The sequence below is a fragment of the Odontesthes bonariensis genome, chromosome 8 (assembly GCF_027942865.1).
Source record: "Odontesthes bonariensis isolate fOdoBon6 chromosome 8, fOdoBon6.hap1, whole genome shotgun sequence".
Taxonomy (NCBI): Eukaryota; Metazoa; Chordata; class Actinopteri; order Atheriniformes; family Atherinopsidae; genus Odontesthes; species Odontesthes bonariensis.
Genome location: NC_134513.1, coordinates 22,285,432 through 22,308,917, shown reverse-complemented (window position 1 = coordinate 22,308,917; position 23,486 = coordinate 22,285,432). Strand labels below are relative to the sequence as shown.

Here is a 23,486-nt window from a genome sequence, read left to right as displayed (position 1 = left end):
CTGGTGGCCCTAGCCCGAAACAGCGCTTGCAACTTTGCCTGTGGCGCTGCGTGCTTTGTTTACCTCTGGAAGTCTCGCGACACACGAGAGCCGAGAACTACTGCTTCACGGCAGGTCTAAAGGGCTCTGAGCCGAGCCAGGGAGCCTGATAAGACACACCTCTCTCCATTAGCTGTCGACGGCTAAATTGAATGCGGTTAGCTTCTAGAGTAGTAATATATAATATGGCTAGACTGTCGCCTTATTTTCTACGGAGCTCCCCCTACAGCTTTGGGGTGTGTATTGCATGGTAAACAAACCCCGTATTACTGAAAGTTGCATAGTGCCGCTTTAAGGAGTACATGGTGAGCTATGACACTGTTGATCAACCAGCACTATTAATATAGAAAATGCAAGTTTTTGACACTGTTTTCATGTAAATATTTCAAAAACCTGCCTGGATACCTTACCAAATTCTCTTGTTGATATAATGTGTAATTATGACAATTCAGCATCAAATTTTCCAAAGATAGCAGAGACATTTAATTGACACATTCTAAATATATGAATATATACTATATATGGTCACAAGTATAGAATTTAGAGAAGACAGTGCAGGCTAATAATAAGAACCACTCTTGTTAAAAACAAAAAAAAACATGGTGCAACAGAGCTCTGTGGCCAAAACAAGTACTTCCTAATAGGATAATGTAGATTAATTGTTCATCAAACACAATTACGATTATGATGAAGTCGACTCCATCAGCAGGATCCCTGAGGTGTAAACGCCTGTTGAGCTGCAGTCGAGCCGGCCGTCTCCTTAAAGGACGCGGGCTGATACGAAAGTTATCTCTACAAGACAAACAAACTGCAGACACATAAAACATATATAAACAGGGGCGGACTGGGGAGAAAAAGTGGCCTCGAAAACCATTGGTAAATGAACTCGTTATCTCGAGAAAACCATCCAAAAAAAGTTTATACGTACCATGTCCACTCTGGGCTTCCGTAATTTTGAACCTTTTTATTAAATCACCTACAAAATACACGGCTTACATCATCTTATATACATTTTAAAGGAGCATTTTTACTTTTTATAATATTAAGGGCTTTGGTAAAGGAAAGAAAATCTTTATGAAATACAAAAAATCTGGGTTTTACATTCATATATTTCCATTTATGTATGAAATATTTTCCGAATAATAATATGTTATTGACCAGAAAGTCCCATTCACTATTAACCATCATAATGTCATAAATAATGTATTTTAGGGAGAAGGGTTGGAGACGGATCCCCGTGTGCAGCCAGTCATGTACATCAACTATCTGCGGCTCCGTGAGCCACGTGACTTCCGCATTCCTTCCTTTCTGTAGAAGTCTGTGTGGGGGGGGGGGTCGCTGCTCTTTGTTTACACCCCTCTGGTCTAAAAAGCAGATCACCGGAGACTTTTGTCTTCTTGGTTTTTATGGAGCTTTGAAGCAGCGCCGCAGGTAAGTTTTCCATCTTCATCGTTAGGACGGTTCGGCTCCGGTTCAGTCTTCCTGTTTGGAGCGACACGGTCCACACGAAGCAGTGTTAAAAGCACCGCCAAAGCCAATAAATGCGCTGTGTTAACCTTCCATTATCGGCATGTTTCTGATAAAGATGGAGGTCTCCGAGTACAAGTGTTTAATGAGGTTAATATATCCAAAATGTTTAAAGGCAGTAATTAACGGGACACACGAGTTCCGCTGTGCACATCTCCGGCACCAGGGTGAAGCTGCTTTATATTCCACATTTGCCTATTTCCCGGCGGTGTAACTGGAATAGCGTCACAAAACCGCACCAATTAGCTTCAGGATGGTATTATTTTGTACAGAAAACTAAGACTAGCACTCCACAGGCTTTATCAGCTCACCAAAATAAGCAAGTCTGGCGAAAGATCAGAGTAACCGCGCCGAATATACTTCTAAGTGCACTACGGCAGCAGGAGCGCTTAGGGACCGTCGCAAAAGTGCAACGCCATTTTAGACTTTTATTTTGTAATAGTTCCCTTGTTTTTAAAGATATCAACACCAAACCACTTCTGATGTGTTCATGAACTCATTGTGTAGTTCTCACACCCTTTATTATCAAGGAAAACATTTAATTTTTTTTTAAAAAGGCATTAGTAGTCAACGTATATGACTCAGTCTTATTTATGGCTTTTATTTTGTAACAACTCTCTAAACCACTTCTGGTGTGTTCATGAACTCGTTGTGTAGTTCCCACACCCTTTATTATCAAGGAAAACCTTTTTAATTAAAAAAAAGGCATAAGTAATCATTGTATATGATTGTCTTATGTATGGCTTTTATTTTGTAATAACTCACTTTTTTTTCTACATATCGACTTCAAAACAATTCTGATGTGTTCACGGACTCACTAACAACTCTTGGTTTGAATTTTTTTTTTTTTATAATTTCTTGGAATTTTTATTAGGAATATTAATCAATAGCTTCACTAGGATACAGTGCAGTGTCACCAAACTCACTACACGCTTCATTGGTCTATAGCATCTTTATTTAGGGTTGCACGGTATTCAATACCAAGGAGTGTCTTTGTTTGGTGGCGTTGCTGCTGTCATTCCAAAGCACTGTGTGTGAAACCATCAAGTTCCACACTCAATCTACAGGGACAAATATATTAAACATATATTAAAACGTTACCTCTACATAATCCCTAAAGAGTGTATAATATTTTAATCGTTTAATGTTGTGTCTGGTTCTTAACCCCAGATTATCTATTGATTATCCACTATTCAGATGATTTGGTCTCTAAATCTCACCCAGACAACATCAACGGCAGTCTTGGGCAGGTCCTCATTGCCACAGAAGGAACAGAACTCATCCTTTGAAACTGAAAAAAAGAAAATACAGGCCTTTATTACTGTTAAGTTTGTAGGAACTGTTTGACATATTAATGTAATATTTGAGCAATACCTGATCCTTTCAGAATTTCTTCTGCCATGTCTCGTCTTATTTTTTCAAGAGATTTTTTTGATGAATCAATATGAAACCTCTCTGGGATGTTTTGAAACTGGGTCACTGTCATCTAGGCCATCTGTAGAGGTGGCAAAACAACATGTACTGTGTATGATCATCTTACATAGTAAAACTACATGTTTTTTATCCTAAAGAAAACACAAGAATCACCTGGATGACAAAGATCCCACAGCTGGTGGCATCTTTCTGGAAGGTGTGGCTTATCTTGCCAGGCTGCCACTTGATGTTAACCCAGTCCTCCTTTCCCAGTCTGTTCCTGCGCATCTGGAAATATTGTCTACAGGTTGAAAGTAAGATACATTTTGCTTTACCTTTGTGATTACTCTATGGCTATACAGAATGTGTATATAACCTATTAACTTCCCATAATTTATTTAATATTACCCAAATCTGTAGCCAGCCATTCTGGAGTCCTCAACTTCATTTGACCCGTGCAGAGGATCAACCACAAAAATGTGGTTTGAAAGGGCATGAAGATACTGTAATATGAAAAGGTAGCATCAGTAAACCATATACATTCTTAAAAAACAAGTTTCATTTATGTAAAACTTCCAAACTGCAGTTGGTAACTTTTAACTTTATGCACAGTAAGCCTCTCATTGTGAGTTAATTCATTCTAAAATTCAGAAAAGTGCATGACCTTTTATTAAACCAAGATTAATTATTGATTAATATTTCTAATAAAAAATCCCAGAAATGATGAATTTCTTTCGAACCAAGAGTTGTAGTGTAATCTGTTGGAGACCAGTGAAGTGTGTAGTGAGTTTGGTGACACTGCACTGTATCATATTGAAGTTACTGAATATTTCTTGATTCTTTTTTTGTACTGTCTCTTGGGTTGCACTTTGTAGACGGTCCCTGCTCGCTGCTCTCACAGCCAGCTGCACAGAAACACTAATGATAATAATTAGTATATTTTGTAATAACACTAATGTTATTGCTGTGGCGCAGAGGATGGCTCGTTCTGATCAAAGTTAGCTTGGAGCTCTTTGTCTGTCTTACTACGGTTGAAAATATGCGTGTTTTGTGTTTTAACAACGTCTCACTTCTGAGTTATTGATCCCGGAAGTCCTAATCTGCCGATATCTTTCTAACTTTACCGAACCGCGTAAAGCTTCCAGCATGGTGGCTGCGTGAGCGGTGTTGATGACGTCACTGTTGTCTTAGCGGGACGGAGCACAAAAACAACAACTTTAAAGCTATGGTAGGTAATCCTAAAGAGCTAGCAAGAGAGCTAGCAAGATTCGAAAGTGTCCCCTCCTCTAAGCTCCACCCCCCCCTCCCCATTCCGTCAGTGCTTCATCCAAAGCCGGTAGAACCGCTTGCGCACATGGAGCAGGGGGCCGGCAGAGGGGGGCGTAGGCAGAAAGCAGAGGCATCTGATTGGTTTTTTGTAGGCGACCAAGATCTCGGATTGGTCAGCTTTTTCTCAGTCCTGCAGCTGCCACAGAGGTCTGATTATTTTCGTCCCTTTTTCTAAATACATCTTGTATAGATTTCTCTCAGGATAGACGGACCATTTCACCCAGTATTACAAAATGTGTTTCTGAACAGGATTACCTACCATGTCTTTAACGTTTACGACGCAGTTTTCCATAAATATTGACCAATAATGTGCATTGATCACTTCACTGACGATGTATTTTATCAATGTTTTTCTTTTTTGGAGCCGCAGGGACTCATTTATCACCGTTTTAAATCGTATAGGGTACCTCTGCATGCTAGCAGGGGGCAGCTACCTTGTCCTCCTTTATACTTCATCATGCCAGAGGGCCAGCTTACCTTCAGATCTACATCCTTCAACAGAGCCTGATGTTACTGTCTGTTCCCAGGATCTACTCCTGTTGTCCCAAACAGCCCATCTGTAGAAGATGTCATTCAGTCTGTCTGTTCTCTCTGGTGTCAGATGGAAAATGAGCTGAATGGCAAAGCTGAGCTGAATAAATTATTTTAAAGAAGCTTTAACTGACTTGGAGGGAAATATGTAGCTGTAGATGCTTTGACTGATGAGCCGGGATCAATTCTTCTTTTCTGTAGAAGACATCATTTTGTAAACTGACTACATGTGAAACAAACATAATTTGTCTGGTTAAAACCATATTGATGACAAAATAAATGTGTCAGTTGTGCAAAAAAAACCAAACAACAGATTTAGACCAAACATTTTATTATAAAATGTAAAACAAGACTTAATAAAGAAGTTATTTTTCTGTTATTTATACTGTTGGGTAGATTAATCTGCAACAATGAACTGTATTTGATTAAATCTAAGGGTTTAGACGTTGTAGAAATGTCTAAAACTATGTTTTGTGTTTTAATGTCGCGCTAAACGGCTAACGGCTAACACGTCACTGAAGCAGACGGCTGCGCGCGGCGCATCAGTCCCTATCAGGTCCCGACTCATGTTGAAACAGTTCCGCTGGGGAAGGATAGTAATCAGAACGAAATTCGAGGAGGGTAGTTCTGATAACTACTTTCTTAGAACGGTCTGTCCGAAAGCGGCTATTGTGAAGAAGCCATTGAACAACCCCAGGCAGGAAGGGGGGGTGGGGCAGGATGAGTACATCCTCCGTCTCCTTCTTCTGAACAGAGAACTAATGAATCTGAAATATCAGTTAATAATTGTCAAAATAAGACTTTGTCATAGTTTAATGTATAACTTTTTTCAGGCTAAAGTTAATTTGACACGAGATTGTTGTATTATTACGGTTCAGAAAAAGGACTTTTATGATTCTAAGGACTAACTTTGTTTATTTGCTGCTTCTTCGACCTTTGATCCCCAACAACGACGACTATGAAACATCTTTCTCAGATACTCTAGTTTCACCGGTAGATCTTAACACCAGTGTTATATGGAGAACTGCGTGTCCATCAGGGGAACGCTAACAGCTCAATAAAGGGAGTGGACTGGTCATTTGATAATATATGAGGTCCCAACTGGACATGTTCCCTCCACAACCTGACCTCCACTGAGTGGAATGTAATGGATTTATGTACTTTATCCTTAAAATAGGGAGAGTGTGCTTTTTCACTTTATCTTATCTGTCCCAAAGGATCTTTTTTTTTTTTTTTTTTTTTTTTTTTCAATCTTTTTATTGCAAACAAGTCGTGGTACAGAAAATGGCATAGTATAAACAGTAAGTATTATCAAAACAGAATTATACCATTACATACCTGTTATAACAGGAGGACAATAGTGGAATGAGGGAAAAAAAAAAGAAAGTAAAGTGCAACATTCTAAAGGACATCCTCATGGATTAAATACAGATAGCAATATGAGTTGCTCCACTAACACTTTAAGTTACCTAAAGTCCTTATTCACAGTCTTGTTTTATTTTTTAATTATATTTATCAAACCCTCCCCACCCCCCACCCCCCACCCCCTACCCCCTACCCACGGGTATGTTTGGGCCACAAATAATATTAATAACATATTAAGAATATAAGTTAACGAAAACAGTCTGAGTAAGTCCAGTATTAAAGAAGAAGATAATAGACAGTGTTGTCCTGGTAAAGAGAAGGTTACAATAAAAGAGGAAAAGGAAATATAGTGGAGTGTTGTACGGCAGAAGACAAAGGGCCAGTGGAAGAGCAGTAACAGGATGGTCACATTCTCCTCTATATATTTTTTTCCGCTTCAAGCCTGCGACCCAGCGGCAGGATTGATAGGGAGTTTTTTAATAAGAGCTAATAGTGGGTCCCAGGTGGAATGGAAGGATTTCAGAGAACCTTTTAATGAGAATCTTAGCTTCTCCAGCTGGAGGCTCTGTAAGATGGACTGTATCCATTGATCACGTGTTGGTGGAGAGGCATGAATCCATTTGAGGAGAATAGAGCGTCTAGCTAGCAGAGTGGAGAAGGCAACGACACGGCGTAGAATGGTGGGCACGTCTCCAGGTGGAGGGAGACCGAACAGTGCAGTCATAGGATTGGGGTCTATCTTTATGTTATAGGCCTGTTCAATGGTTCCAAATATGTCAGACCAAAATTTGTCAAGCTTCGGGCAGGTCCAGAACATGTGCATGTGGTCAGCCGGGGACTGGTTGCATCTGTTACAAGCATCGTTCCGATCCAGAAATATTCTAGCCAACTTAGCATTAGTAAAGTGAGCTCTGTGGAGAACCTTGCATTGGAGTAAGCCATGTCTAGCGCAGATGGAGGATGTATGAGCTAGGTTGAGCGCGTCAGTCCATTGGTCATCAGAAATTGTATTACCCAGATCACTCTCCCATAGCTCCTTAAGAGATAGCGTAGGATTTGGAATAAGGGAGCCAATCTGGCCATAAAGAACTGAAATAAGCCGTTTTTGGTTTGGGTCAAGAGTAACAATTTTATCGATTGGTGATTCGGGGGGGCGATTAGGAAAGTGGGGGAAAAGCTTTTGAATGAAGTGCCTGGTTTGAAAAAACCGGAAGAGATGGTTGTTGGGCAAGTTGAATTTAACTGACAAGAGTTCAAAGGAAGAAAAAACACCATCCACGTAAAGGTCGTTAATCGTCAAAAGACCACCGTTAGACCAAATGCGGAAGGCCGGGTCAGTAGACGATGGGGAGAATAGGTGGTTATTTGAAATAGGGGCATGAATTGAAGCTCTATGTAACCCGTGTTGTTTCCTGAATTGGATCCAAATATTTATGGAACTAGTAACAATTGGGTTATTTAATTTTTTATGGGTAGTTACCGGGAGTTGAGAGCAGATTATAGAGTATAGAAAGGAGGAAGTTGACAATTCAATATGAACCCAGGGTGGGCAGGGGTCTGAAAGTTTACAGTTAGCCCAATAGAGGAGTTTGTTAATATTAGAAGCCCAGAAATAGTGGCGAAAGTTGGGGAGCGCCAGGCCTCCTTCTGGCTTAGGGAGTTGGAGACACGACCTTCTAATACGCGCCGGCTTATTGTTCCAGATGAACGCATTCAACTGCTTGTCGAGATCAATGAAAAAAGACTTGTTGATGCACACTGGGAGATGTTGGAAAAGGTAAAGAAACTTTGGCAGGATGACCATCTTTATAAGGTTGACACGACCCGCAAGAGACAGGGGGAGGGAGGCCCACCTGGTCATGTCAGCTTTGCATTTGTCTATGAGTGGTTGAAAGTTTTTATTAAACAGGTCTTTAAAAGAGCTTGAAACAAACACCCCCAGGTACTTGAATCCCTCCAGAGCCCTTTTAATAGGAAATATGGATTGAGGGAGTGCCTTTGCCATTTTATTAACCAGAAATACTTCGCTTTTTTGAATGTTTAGTTTGTAACCTGATATACGGCCAAATTGATCTAGAATTGACAGTATGGGGGGAAGAGAGAATAAGGGGTTCGAAATCATAAGGAGAAGGTCATCAGCGTATAGGGACAATTTATGAACCATGCCGTGACGTGTAATGCCTTCAAACCCATCTTGGCTTCTGAGCCAGATAGCGAGAGGTTCAATAGCAATATTGAACAGCAGTGGCGATAGAGGACAGCCCTGGCGTGTACCACGTTGAAGAGAGAAAGGGGGAGATCGAATGCCATTGGTATGTACCGAGGCAGAAGGAGAGGCATACAGGAGTTTAATCCAGGAAATAAAGTGGGAGTCAAAACCAAATTTGTCGAGAATAAAAAACAAGTAACCCCACTCAACCCTGTCGAAGGCCTTCTCTGCGTCAAGAGACACTATGACTTCGGGGGTGTTAGAGGAAGGAGAGTAAATAATATTGAGCAACCTCCTTGTGTTAAAAAAAGAATGTCTCCCCGCCATGAAGCCTGTTTGGTCGATCGAAACTATATCTGGCAGTACACGTTGGAGGCGGGTAGCCAGTATTTTGGACAATATCTTACAATCCACATTTAACAGTGAGATTGGTCTGTAACTGCTACAGGAAGTAGGATCTTTATCTTTCTTGAGGAGCAGTGAGATGGATGCAGTGGACAAAGTTTCCGGCAGTCTGCCTGTCTGGAGAGAGTCGTTGTACATTCTTGCCAGAATAGGGGCTAACTTAAAGACATATGCTTTATAAAATTCGACTGTATAACCATCGGGCCCAGGAGACTTCCCACTTTGCATAGATTTTATTGCATCTTGTATCTCCAGAGTGGAGATGGGGCTGCCCATATCACTAGCAGTGTTCTCGTTGATTTTGGGGTATGTTAAAAAGTTGAGAGGATTTGGGGTTGTGGCGGAGATCTGGGGGCATTCCGAGGTGTAGAGGTTGGTATAAAATTCTAAGAAAGACCTGTTAATATCAGCTGGGTTAGAAGAAAGGTTACCATTAGACAGTTTAATTTGGAGGATTGATCTGGACGTACTGGCGGCACGAGCTTGTTGAGCTAAAAGTCTACCAGCCTTGTCACCCTGCTCAAAATAACGCTGCCTACACTGTTTCAGTTGTCTCTCAACAACGCCTGTCATTAGAAGGTCGTGTTCCGAGTGTAGCAGAAGGCGTTTTTTATAAAGACAAGGGGAGGGGGAGGAAGAGTATGTTTCATCGAGTAAACGAAGCTCCTCGCAAATTTCGGAAATCCTAGCCTTTTCATCTCTTCTCCTACGTGTAGTGTAAGAAATGACCTGTCCTCGCACTGTGGCCTTAAGAGCCTCCCAGAGAACACCGCTACTAACGTCAGGAGTGTCGTTAATTTCAATGTATGAGGAAATCTGAGTGGAAACAAAATCCTTGAATTCACTATCTGACAGCAGTGGGGAACTGAATTTCCATAATGGAAGGGGAGACCTACCAAGAGGGAAATTAATGTCAATTGAGGTGGGAGAGTGATCAGAGATGGTTATTGAGTGGTATTCGCACGAGTTGACTAGATGAATCAAGTTGTTATCGAGTAGGAAGAAGTCAATTCGTGAATAAGTGTGGTGCCGGTGCGAGAAGAAGGAAAAGGCTCTACTTTGGGGATTAATAAATCTCCAGGGGTCTGAGAGTCCTAATTGTGATGCATTACGCAGTACTACTTTAGCGGATTTGGAGAGAGAAGATTGTGTGAGCGATGACCTATCGAGATTCACGTCTTGGACCAAATTCCAGTCCCCGGCCATAATAATACGGTGGTTGTCGGCATTGGGAATTCGAGCAAAGAGGTTCACAAAAAATGTTTCATCATCCCAATTGGGAGCGTAGATAGAAGCTAGTATTACTGGTGTGCTCTGCAACATGCCCGAAACCACAACGTAACAACCATTAGGATCTGAAATTGAATGCGTTAATTCAAATCCGACATTTCTGTGAATAATAATTACTGCTCCTCTGGCTTTGTGGGAGAATTTTGAGTGAAACAGGTGGCCCATCCACGCCCTCTTAATACGAAGGGTATCAGAAGATTTAAGATGGGTTTCCTGTAGGAATATGACGTCACCTTGAAGATGTTGCAGCCGCGTCATTACCTTACCAATCTTAGCAGCGTTATTCATGCCCTTAGTGTTCCAAGAAATCAGTCGCACTCCACTACGTGTCGTTGTCATGGGAGAAACCATCAAAGAGGGAGAACAGTTGACCTGGACAAACACTGTCTTTTTTACACAGGAGGGTGGGAAAAAGAAGACAGAAAATTATAGTAATATTGACGGTAACAAAAAATAAAATAAAAACCCGTGTGGCCATACCCAGAACTAAACCCAAATTACACGACATACTCAAACACTTCTAGCTTTAATCTGTGTAATTACACAATGTTTGTAATTACACTAACACTAATCTTCCGGGGTTCTATTCCCTATCTAAACATTAAGGCATCCCCATAGTATTACATCCAGGATAAGTGAATGAATAAAAAAAAAAAAAATAGAACATTGTCGAATATTATGCAATTAAATCTAAGCCAACACCACAACAGTAACAGAGTGAAACACACATACACTTCAGTGTAGTAAAATCCACATGAGCAGCTGGTCCAGCAAAGAGACAAAATGTGATTGTTTGCTTTTTCATTCAGCGACCCTAAATGGGATAAAATAAATTAAATAAGGTGCAAAATAAAGTCTCTGAATGGCACCCCTGGCAACATATCACGAGATCCGGCAACGGGACCTCAAAACAACAAGGATCAGAAAAAATATGTAAAAAGTCACTGAAAACACTGAAAACCGGCCAGAAAAAAAGACCATTAACAGTGGAAAAACACACATCCGTCTTCGTGATAACGCCAAAACAACAAACCTTTGTTATTATAAAACAGACGGGAAACTGAGGTACAGAGGAAAGGTGCAAAATAAAGTCTCTGAATGGCAAAGGCACTCATGGCAACATATCGTGAGATCTGGCAACGGGACCTCAAAACAACAAGGATCAGAAAAAATATATAAAGTCACTGAAAACACTGAAAACCGGCCAGAAAAAAGACCATTAACAGTGAAAAACACACCTCCGTCTTCGTGATAACGCCAAAACAACAAGCCTTTGTTATTATAAAACAGACGGGTAACTGAGGTAGCCATGGAGGACTTGTAAACAAGGCTAATGTTAACAAGCTACAATGCTATGCTAGTGTTAACACGCCGACGTTACCGCATTTGGTCATTTGATAATATATGAGGTCCCAACTGGACATGTTCCCTCCACAACCTGACCTCCACTGAGTGGAATGTAATGGATTTATGTACTTTATCCTTAAATTATGGAGAGTGTGCTTTTTCACTTAATCTTATCTGTCCCAAAGGATCTTGAACTTAAAGGTCCTCTCCCAGACTGTCTTTGTCCAACATACTGTTTTGGCTGATGAACATGAAACAATGATGGGGGCTAATGAATATCTGATGCTACAGGTGCTCGGTGGGATTAACAGATGACCAAGGAGGAACATTGGCAGACATTTTGTTTTCTCAACTCAACCACTACGGATGGAAAATGGCTTCTTCAGAAGAGGTGAGACGGTTTCATTATGATATAGTTTCCAAAAATGTATTCTGGCCGATTACATATCGGTCACCTGTGTTAGTGCTACAGACCTCTGAAGAGGGAGAATGTTTAGGTTTCGGAGTTGAGGATGAACCCATGATGCTCTGATATCCCTGTTTTTGATCGGATGATCTTCAGTTATCAATATATAACAGATTGTTTACCTGCCTCAGTGTTGTAGTGTCCATCAGAGTCCTCCTGATGGCAGATCTGAATGGAGATATGTGCAGTATCCCACTGTGTAACTACAAATTCATTCAGTATTCAGTTTGACTGTGTCACAGGATCAGTTAATAATATATATAAAGATATTACCAAAGATATATGAACTCAGGATATTTCCATGTTTGTCTGGTCAATTTCAGTCATTTTGTTTCATAGATCTGTTATTACAGAGGTGTTTCTTTCTAATAGCAGTGAGAAGGAGTTGGCTCATGTTATTGAGATGCTAAATACATATCAACTTTGTTCTTCATGATCTCTTTTTTTTTGTCTCTCTAGGAGTTTAAAAGCTCAAACACAGTGGAACCTAATTCCCTTCAGGATAATGATGAAGCTCTGTCAACAACAGCAAACAGAGAGAAACCACTCAGTTGTGGACAGTGTGGGAAGCCTTTTACTCTGAAAAGTGCCTTAATAAGACATCAACATATCCACAGTGGAGTTAAACCTTTTATTTGTGGACAGTGTGGGAAGGCTTTTACTCGTAAAAGCACCTTAACAAGTCATCAACGTATCCACAGTGGAGTTAAACCTTTCAGTTGTGGACAGTGTGGGAAGGCATTTACTCATAAAAGTGACTTAACAGAACATCAACGTATCCACAGTGGAGTTAAACCTTTCATTTGTGGACAGTGTGGGAAGGCTTTTACTGATAAAAGTTCCTTAACAAAACATCAACATATCCACAGTGGAGTTAAACCTTTTATTTGTGGACAGTGTGGGAAGGCTTTCACTCGTAAAAGTGCCTTAGTATCACATGAACATATCCACAGTGGAGTTAAACCTTTCATTTGTGGACAGTGTGGGAAGGCTTTTACTGATCAAAGTGCCTTAACAAAACATCAACGTAGCCACAGTGTTGTTAAACCTTTCAGTTGTGGACAGTGTGGGAAGACTTTTACTCAGAAAAGTGCCTTAATAAGACATCAACATATCCACAGTGGAGTTAAACCTTTCAGTTGTGGACAGTGTGGGAGGGCTTTCACTCGTAAAAGCACCTTAACAAGACATCAAAGTATCCACAGTGGAGTTAAACCTTTAATTTGTGGACAGTGTGGGAAGGCTTTTACTCGTAAAAGCACCTTAACAAGTCATCAACGTATCCACAGTGGAGTTAAACCTTTCAGTTGTGGACAGTGTGGGAAGGCTTTTACCTATAAAAGTACCTTAATATTACATCAACATATCCACAGTGGAGTTAAACCTTTCATTTGTGGACAGTGTGGGAAGGCTTTTACTGATAAAAGTGCCTTAACAAAACATCAACGTAGCCACAGTGGAGTTAAACCTTTCAGTTGTGGACAGTGTGGGAAGGCTTTTACTTGTAAAAGCACCTTAACAAAACATCAACATATCCACAGTGGAGTTAAACCTTTCAGTTGTGGACAGTGTGGGAAGGCTTTTACTAATAAAAGTACCTTAATAACACATCAACGTATCCACAGTGGATTTAAACCTTTCAGTTGTGACCAGTGTGGGAAGGCTTTTAATCAGAAAAATTACTTAATAACACATCAATGTATCCACAGTGGAGTTAAACCTTTCAGTTGTGGACAGTGTGGGAAGGCTTTTACTCAGAAAAGTGCCTTAATAAGACATCAACGTATCCACAGTGGAGTTAAACCTTTCGGTTGTGGACAGTGTGGGAAGTCCTTTGGTTACTTCTCTGCCTTAAAAAAACATCAGCTTGTCTGCAATGGAGCACAAATATGCAGTGATTCCCAGTGTGATGAAAATTTAACGACTCCACGTGGCTTTCACCAACAAAGCCACGGCAGAAAGAGACGATCCAAGAAGAATCACTGTGAGGTATGTACATCAAACACTTATTTTCCCATCTTCTGATGAGTTTAGGATTTAACTGAGCAAGTAGGCAAGTGGCTCCCATTGGAGAAGGACAGCGATGTAGGAGTTTTTTTAATCCTAACATATTCAGTGAGTTGTGTCTCCTTAAACAGCCATGTCAGAAGTGTTCAATGTCATTTAAATGTTCGGTGAAATCAAAACCAAAGGGAATCAACAGTATAAGTAAGGTCATGTTTAATTGTGAAAGGAAGAGCATTATCAGATACTTGTTAGAGAGCATTCAACATGTTGGGACCAAACAACTGTGTAGTCTAAATAAAACCACTATTTAATTTGTTAGGGAGCATAAATAGCCAATCTGAACCATCCATCCATTTTCATCCGCTTATCCGAGGTCGGGTCACAGAACAAACGGGTCCAGGAGTTAAAGGAACATTCCACCAGTGGAGACATGAATATGTATTGAAAGTGGGCCATATATGTAGTAGAATAGTTGCATAAATTTTTAATTTGGTGCCTTCTTGACCGAGAAAAGGCAGAAAATGACTTTTTTGTGCTTGTGGATTAAAAACAACAATCCCCATAGTGCATTGCAATGCTCAAGATCCGCAGGCCACTCCCCTGAGAGTGTACGAGCTCCACTCGACTCTACGCTACCTGGAAATCATGTCACTGCCTTACCTGTTTGCACTTCCATCGAGCACATCACTGTATACTCAATCACAGGGTCAATACCTCTTTTTTTATAGTGTGGATAATGTTGTTTGTGTGTCTTTATGTTCATGACAATTCTTATTTTGTGAATTAAAAAACAAAATGTCACTCCTCTCCTGTCTGCCTTCAACAAAGTTTAGATAGCCTGCACGACACAACGCCCAATCTCTCTCCTTGCAGGACCCACTCAAGAAAGTGCCGGTAGGCTGTTAGACGAAATTGTCTAGACAAAACATTGATCACAAAGTGAGTGATGGCATTTGAGCCTAGCGTGCCACAGTAGCTTGCATAACTGCAAGCTATTTGTGCAATGAACATGCCACGTTAGCGTGTTAGCAAGAGTACTCCTTGACATAGTAACAAAGAAAACAAACTTACTTTACAGAAAGACGTCCATTTGGCCCTGTTTGGCTGTCGTTTCCAGTTGACTTTAGGTATTCTAAAGTAGGTCTCCAGGACGCCACCAATTCGCCCCAGCTCGATATCTTCTTCAAAATCCCAGTCCAGTCCTCCGTGTTAGCTGCAGCTCTCTCTCTTTCTCTATTTCATTTTTTTTATTGGTGGTTGGCAAACAACTTAAACCAGTTGGTGGCATTACCGCCACCAACTGGTAAGGAGTGTGGATCTCATGACAATTATTTATTTACATGTGTATATATATATATATATATATATATATATATATATATATATATATATATATGTGTGTATATGTGTTAGCTGCAGCTCTCTGCCAGTCTAAAGCACTGGCACTGATCTGTGATAGGTCTGTTAGCGCATTAAGTCCAACACCCCTATGGGCGGTGTTGAAGGGTGGGAACTAGCGCTTGTAGTTTCAACAGAAATCCACCCCTCTTCCACTTCCTCCTAAAATGACGCAAAATGACGATTTTTGCGTCATTGTAGGAGGAAGTGTAAAGAGGTGAATACGGATTTCTCCCGTCTCAGGGGGAAATGAGAGAGTGTTGCATGACACATTCAAAAGTATGACTGGGTTTCTAACAATGCAAAGCCTAATGCAAATGGGTGGAGTGTCCCTTTAACCCCAGCTCTTGTATATTCTGGACCACATCCCACCTCTCTCTGTATTTTTATTTAACTTTTTTCTGAATTCTATCCAACCCTTTACATCCAATTGCTACCGATCCTACCTGCACTCAGGGACATTAGGCGCATTCCCACTGTAGGAACCTTTTACAGTTCCTATAACCTGTTCAGGAATGCAGCCGTTTTTCCCCGCATTCGGACGTACAGGAACTAGGGACCATCGCTCTCAGTTCCTGTAACCATTTCAGCTCCTTCTCCTCAGCTGGGTCTGTTCTGGGTTCCATAGGAACACATCTGACGGAGGTGTTTGGTGGTTGGTAACTCTGCCCCTTGTCATGTTGTCACGGCTCAAATGTTTCCTCATACGACACGGACACAACCGGCGCGTCTTTAATAAGTTAAACTTACTTGCTCTCCTTTGTTTGCGGCGCTCTGCTCTCCTTCCTTCATGAAACCAAGAAGTATGGCCTGCGCTCCATCCTTCGTCTCCTGACTCTCTCTGTGAGCTCTCCCAGCCTCCATGTTAGACGCCCGATGTGATCGTCCATGATTAATATCACCGTGTGGCGCTAAAGTAAGATGTCACTGTCGCAGACGGTTGCGTCGCATCAGTCCCTATCAGGGTCCCGACTCATGTCCGAATGCAAAATGATACGGTTCCCTTGGGGTAGGGCAGTTATTAGAACGAAATTCGAGGTGGACCGTTCTTAGAACTGCTCTGTCCGAGTGCGGCTATAGTCTTGACTCTGAATGGCCCACTGCCTTCTGTGCCCTCCCCTTTCTCCTGGGCCTCACTTACATGGAAGGTTGTTAAACTTTGTGATCGCTGGACTTCTTGTACGGGAGTGCCTCCTTTTTCTGCTGATATTGAACTCTTCTTTGAAGGACCAGCTCCCTCCTGACTGCTGAGGGGGAGCATCAGCTTGCTTTTGTTGCCGTATAAGGCCATACTCGTATCACTCTTTAGTTAACCCACAGTGGAAAGTCATACCAGCAGTGAGCACAATTTCCTGAGTAAGATGTCATGTTGGTATATCCAGGCTTTAAATTTTCCTGGAAGGTCAGAATTTGACTGCTTCTGGTTATCCCTCCAGGTCTTGGTTGACATGGTCTCTGCTTGACTACCCACTGAAGGACCACATTTCCCCTCCTCCGAATCCTCCTCAGGATCTTCCACAGGTGCACTTATAGTTTAGAACACCTCTTAAACATCTGGTATAGCAGTCCATAGGGTCCTGGCATTGAGCTTGTTCTAACAGACTTGACCACTGATTGGATTTCCTTTCAGTTTACTCCTTTGATATTAAAGTCTGTGGTTGGTGCAGGTGGACTGATCAGGATGAGGTCTTTCTCCCAAGTTTAGTTTCTGTAGGTGGTGTTGAGATCGTTGTCCATCCCGTATTCTGGTGAGGCTATGTGCCCCCCACGTCACTGACAGAGAACCTGTTTGGTAAATCCAAAAGCAGCCCGATTTGTCTTTATTTTTTCCATTGTCCGGTTCTTATTACAGCCTGCTCGTTGGAGGGTCAGGAGTTTATTCCTCAGGATCCCTTGTAGTTCGGATTTCTCATCTTTCCACCTTCCACTTGAGCTATTTCCTCAAAAGCAGTTCTTGTTTCAACTGGAGGATTTGTTCTTGGAATTCTGTCTTTTGATCCCTCCTGTACCAAACCAAACCTTTTTGTGGCAATGCTGACAGTCGTGTTTGTCGTTCCCTGGAGTTTTCTGTCTGCCATATCCTTCTTGGTAGCTTCCAGAATACCATCCAGATCATCAAATTTGTGCCCTTCCTTCATTTGCCTCCTGGAAGCCCCTTTAGCCATGGCTAGTGTTTTAAAGCACCTGTTGCTTGAGCTTTCAGGGCTTGGGGATTTTTGGTTTTCTAGCGAGATTCCCGGCATTGCTCTTCATGTCACCTTTCCCTGCAATTTCATCTCGGCCTGCTGGATTTCAGGCCTTGGGAGTGTTTGGAGGTCTTGCCACATACTAGAGATGCGCGGTTGGCGGATGAATCCGCGGATCGGGCGGATGACACGTCGAAAAATCGTATTTCAATTAAATTCGGGCAGGTTGCAGTTGAAGCACTAAAAAAAAACAAAAAAAACCCACTTAATTTTCCAGGATGGATTTATCGTGCTATGTAGACGGACTTTGTTGTCTAGATTCTTTTAAAAAATTCGTACACTCAAAACGGTGTGCCCGTGCTCATCATGTTTTACTTTTTTCTTGATGGAGTGTGAAATATAGCTGCAAATAGTATTTCAATACAGACATGTCAAAACGACAGTGGAATGCACATTTTCAAGGTGATGGAAGGGTCGTGTGATGCTTGGAAATAGATCGGTTAATCCAAAATGTAGAACTATATAGTTATATTCTGTATTAATGTTTCACATACAAGTGGGGAGACGTAGGGTATGCTAACCTGTAACTGTGTTAGTGTGAATGCCTTTGAAGGAATTCAATCGCTTGTGACGGCTGTGTGTCTTAAAGGTGTACAATTTAGCACTTGGGAGTGATTTTGACAGCACTATTATCCACTACATAGTAGTAGGCGGACTTATTGGCAAGATATAATCAACTACGCTGTTTGAAAAAGCCGATACAAATCGCCAAGGCACCTTCAATAGACCTACACCTATCGGCGGATGGCGGGCGGGTTTGGTTTTGAAAATCATTTGAAAAATGTTTGTGCAAATGGATAGCGGGCGGATATATATTTTTTGCAGCGGTTGCAGATGGGAAAATACGTCATCCGCGCATCTCTACCACATACATTAAGTTGTTTTGATGTAATTTGTGTGATCGCATGGGTTGTTGCCTAGCCTGATTAACATAGACTTTCAAATCTCTTCGAGATTCTGGTCTGACCAAGACCATAACGAATACGATTCGAAATGGCCTGGTCAACCCGCCTCCCTCGGGTTGCTACTGGTTGTGGCCAGAAAAGGCTGTGACTAAGCTTAAGCCCATCACACCACGCTTTCCTCTGACGTATGATTTAGCTACCAGCGGGGCTAACTGGTAGATTAAAGTCTTACCAAAGCCAGTAGGGAGCAAGGCGAAAACGTCTTTCCTGTCAAGAAATTATTCAAGGGCTGTTCTTTGCTCGATTTTTAACGAGAATCTCCCGTCGAACACTTTCATTACAGCATCTACAGCAGTGTCAAAAGCTTGACGCTGCTCCATGTTGATATTGAATGAAGCGCTTCCGTGTACAATCCATGGGTTGAGTGGCAGTTCAACCACGTCACTACCTTGAACACGCCTCTACCCTGGGCCGTTGGCGCTGCTCAAAGTTGATTGCTTCCCGACAAAGTGGGTGGAGTTCCCATTTTTTTCGGGAACTCGAATCCACCTGAATGAGAAGTTTGCCTGAGTAAGTGTAGCAGAGCCGAAGGTGTTGCGTCACTGCGAGGGCGGAGCCTGGGTAGGTTGTTGCCTGCTTATCTGTATTTCGGGGTGCTCAATTTCCTCTCCTCTTGGGCTCTCTTTGGGTTATGTTTCTTTGGGAGTTTTTAATGCAGGTTTGCGTCCTCCCTCACAAAAGCTGCAGGTTTAGTTGCTGCCCCTTCCGACCCGGATGCATCTTTCAGCTTTCCCTCCAGTTGATCCTGGTTTATTCATGGTCATCAACCATCCTAATGCTGGAATTCCCTGGCGAAGAAAGGTTATCATGGTTGTAACGTGCATCTGTTGATATTCTTGTATACATCATCAGTGATAGTACCTTGGGTCATACAGGGTTTTGGGTCTTTCAAGTTAAACCCCATCCTCCAAGTCCATCTGTTTCGATGTTTTTGCAAAAAGCATAAGGTCCAGTCTAAGACTTTTCTCTGATGTCTTTAGTAAATCTGAGCTGCTTCCCCAGGTCCACCCGCATCTGCTTGAGTATTCTGCCAGGAGCTGGGATGTTCTCCTGTTCTATTGAATGTTATCTGGTGTGATGATGGTTTGAAGAGTTTCCTGTTGTTGATGGCACTTCAAAGGGACTCAGTGACCACATCCAGCAACTGGACAGACACAAATCAAGATAATATGTGGTTCTGATGCCTATGCTGACCTCTAATGAGCAACACAGCTCCTAGGTTTAGAACTGACTGACGTCTAAAATCAAGAATCTGTTCTGTATGTTTGCCCCATTCCAGCCCACAAACAAATGGCCCAGGTGTTGAAGGCAGTTGCAGAAGCAGTCACCTCAGCTATTCTCTCTAGCAGACACCTCCCCAGGAAGAATCCCATCCCCTTTCTTAGGGCTGGAGAGAAGCCCCCATCCTGCCCGCAAACAAATGCATGTTGGCTGTCCACAGCCTCAGATTGGCAGCTGAAAGTGGACCTTGGAAAACAGTTAAAGATCCCTAAACACATCACCCAGACAAGACAAGACAGACAGACTTGCTTTTTCACTTAGACGCCACCAAGCGGGTGATCATGTCGGAGCTAACAATGACCCCAAGAAGATCACTGATGATGCATCCCACCGCATCCTAGAGATGTATCTAAATTCCTGGACATCTTTGGACCGTGCTGCTTTCATATCTCGATCTCGACTAAAACACCTCTTCAAGCGGTCTCTGTTTGCTTGTTTGGTTTGGTTTAGGATTTCGATGCCAGATTATTGGCACTAACAGAGCAGAAGCACCACAGTTTGTTTTCATTTAGCTAAATCAGTAAAGTAAACACAGCCCAAAGTGCAGAAATCAGGACATTTCCTCAGAAAAATTGTGGAAAGTATTTGTTCTTTGTGCTAAGAAGGAATTTGACTTCATCAGGCATCAAACTGTGATCTGTTTTCTAACTGAATGCTCCCAACTTCTAGTTTTGACCTCCAGATATTAGACTGAAATAAAACTCCTAGCTTTCAGTTTCCTACAACATTGGCAGATTTCTATCTTCTTCTTTGGTGGTATTGGTTGAGTTCAGAGCCGGTGTGTTCATTGTAAAAAGGAGCAGGAAACCCTGACCTTTCCTGTCTTTGTGTCTTTGTAGCTTCAGAAGCAGAGCGGCTCAGATGGACCCAGTTCTTAGCCCTGTGGGCACCGTCCCAGTGGTGAACAGGACTCCTGTCAGCAGGGTGGGACATCATTCACCACTGCAGCGGACCTCAAAAGACACCAAACAATCCAGCGCAGACAGAAATCATTCAGCTGTGGACAAAGTGAGAAAAGCTTCCCATCAGCAGGTCAGCGCACGCTTCATGAGCGTGTTCACACTGAGGAGCAGCTCGGCCGCGACACCAGTCGGTCTGCTGCTCATAAGCCCTCCCACCCTGAATATGAACTGTTCCACTGTTACCGGTGTGCTGCAGTGTTCGTCTCAGCATCTGCTCTGGCTAAACATCAGCAGGATCACCAAGAGCAGGAATAATTCCCAACATGAAATGGCTGCAACGCACTCGCTGCGTCTGAACGGACAGAGAGAGCCTCTTCTGATCCAAACTTCAAACTTTAAAAGCCACAGTTCAGAATTCATTTCCTCTGAAAGTTGTAATGTGCCACAATAACAAGAATCTGTGAGAGAAAAAGATTAAAAACTGTTTCTATTAGTATCTGGAAGCAAAGCTGGATGAACAGAAATGGTGTTATTACTGCAGGAAGAAGCATTTCTGACTTCTTCCCAGCAGAACGCTCGTATTACACAATGTATACAGATGCAGTTTGGAGTTCCAGTGAGATGACTGCTATCTCCAGCTCTGACCACTAGGTGTCAGTAGTTCAACAATGTTACCTGAACGTTTCTCAGCTCACGTCACATTTGAAGTGCTGTCTTTGATGGACTTTGTATTTTTTGGTCTGATGAGGCCCCGTAAGTCTTGGGGCGCTGCAGTGAGACTGTGATGGTGGACCAGGTAAAAACTCGACTGCATGGATCAGAGCAGAGGTCCACAGATGTGATGGAGCAGAAACCTAAAGAAGTTGACAGGATTTAACATGAAATAAGTTCACCAGGATAGTGGCAAAGAGTTTGTTTTCTGTTTTTATTTCTTATTCATTTTGTCATTGTATACTAATTAAATAGTTTTTGCTTTAAAAACCCACCGCTGTGCATCATGCTGGCTGGAAAAAACCTTTTTGTCTTAAAAGTCTAAACAGTCTCACCATGACATTTAGAATCAATATTAATGATAATATTTACTGTAAAAACATCCATACAATGATAGTAGAAGTTTTTTACTGGATGGCACCATTTTTGTCCTTTTTATTTGTTTTTATCTTTATTTAGTCTGAGTATTTGATGATTTTTAAGTTGATGCATTTTAATATTTTGTTGTCAGATCGTCTTCATTTTAATACATTTCTGTTTATTTCCCTTTGATTTGTTTTCATTTCATTCCTTTTTCTCGTCATGATTTTTATTTCTTTGTTCTATCCCTGCATCAGGTTGTCTTTTATTGTCAGAAGTTCTATTTCATTATATTACATTTTTTTTTATTTTCAATTTTCTGTTTGTTTCATAATCTTTGAATAACTGTCTTTTTATATTCATAAATACTTTAAATTTTACATTATTTCATGTCATTCTTTCCTCCTCTTCGCCATATCTCTTTTCAATGAGTGACTTTTGACCCTCGTAAGGCACCGTCTTGCAGCAAAGATCGTGTATTTGTAGAAGGATGTCTTTATATTGACGGTTCCACCTGGTTCCAACAAGCTTCCGTTCCTCGGATCGTGAAAATAACTCAGAGTGAGACCTCTTCATCACTCAGAAACGCCCGATTCATGAAAACAACATCATCGAGCTGGATGCAGACACGGAGTCTTTAACGGATATTTAACCACATTTATCACCGCGCAGCTCTTGGTCGTTGAGTTGTATCACATCAAGGTAACTATCAAACAGTTTTAACACCGACAGCAACCGATATCAACATTTAGCAGCTGTCAGTGACCTGGAAACCTGTCATTCAGCTCGTTAGCCAGCTGGTGGCGCTGACACCGAGGCGTAGGGAACTCTCAGAGGAATCTGCAGGGACGCAGGAAGTGGGGTGCTCCGGGTGCTGCAGCACCCACCACTGGACAACAGACGCAACTACACCACTTGTGTATTAGCCTAAATTCAGGCATAGTTTTTCTCCCCCTAATTATTATTCTAAAATAAAAACACAAAATATGAATGTTTTCTACGTTTTTCATACTTATAAGTAGTTTTAAATGTCTTTTAAAAATTTGGTTTGAAATGAATGATAAACTTTTAGACCTCAACCTGGCGGGAAAGAACAGTGTGACGGGAGAGACGTTTGTTGCTTGTGGTGAGTTGTGTCAAGCTAGCAGCAATGAGCCAGAAAAGGATATTGGATTTCTTTAAAGATGGAGGGGGCAAAAAGCCAAAGAAAAAAAGTCATCCTATGACGAGAAGGAAGTTCAGGAAGACGAGACGCCTTCATCATCATCAGGGCATCTTTCCCACTCCAGCACTGACCACGAGCAGCAAGCGCTAACTGGCTGTAGTGAGAGCACCAGTAAGGCTACCACCTCCCCAGTCACTGTCGAGGAAACGTGGGTATGTACTCGATGAAGTTCCCTTTCAACCATCAGACCACTCGTTCCCAGCCAGACGTTTTGGCAAGGAAAATATCTCCCGGTCCTTTCACTGTGGGTGGTTTCAGCGATGGTCATGGATACACTATGTGAAAGAGCACGACATCGCTCTGTGTTTTCACTGCTGCTCTGCGATCAAGAAGCGCCTTGTCAATCCAGATGCAGCAATAAGTGCTGGCAGTTTTGTGAAGGGGGGCTTCCGAAACTGGAGAAAGGCAACTGAAAAGTGCAATATTCATGAGAAGTCGCGCTGTCATATTGAAGCAGTGAATAAACTAGC

General features: G+C 41.9%; 1 protein-coding gene across 3 annotated transcripts; it reads left to right on the top strand.

The window, feature by feature from the left end:
• The first annotated feature begins 1,370 nt into the window (after positions 1-1,370).
• On the top strand, positions 1,371-22,061 carry LOC142385500 (uncharacterized). 3 transcript variants are annotated; one of them, XM_075472104.1, is made up of 5 exons: positions 1,371-1,470; positions 3,138-3,293; positions 11,747-11,846; positions 12,381-13,910; positions 20,658-22,061. In XM_075472104.1, exons 3-5 carry the CDS (start codon positions 11,829-11,831, stop codon positions 20,694-20,696), a joined length of 1,587 nt encoding a protein of 528 aa, XP_075328219.1. In that variant the 5' UTR covers positions 1,371-1,470; positions 3,138-3,293; positions 11,747-11,828; the 3' UTR covers positions 20,697-22,061. The 3 variants fall into 3 exon arrangements, with proteins under 3 accessions (XP_075328219.1, XP_075328220.1, XP_075328221.1); XM_075472105.1 differs by lacking the exon at positions 3,138-3,293; XM_075472106.1 differs by lacking the exon at positions 20,658-22,061 and having other exon boundaries at positions 12,381-15,332.
• The last annotated feature ends 1,425 nt before the right edge of the window (positions 22,062-23,486 follow it).

Bases quoted from the DNA above. Each gene is read 5' to 3' on its own strand.
- LOC142385500 (XM_075472105.1), top strand. The intron at 13,911-20,657 runs GTATGTACATCA...GTGTCTTTGTAG, and splicing joins CCAAGAAGAATCACTGTGAG to CTTCAGAAGCAGAGCGGCTC.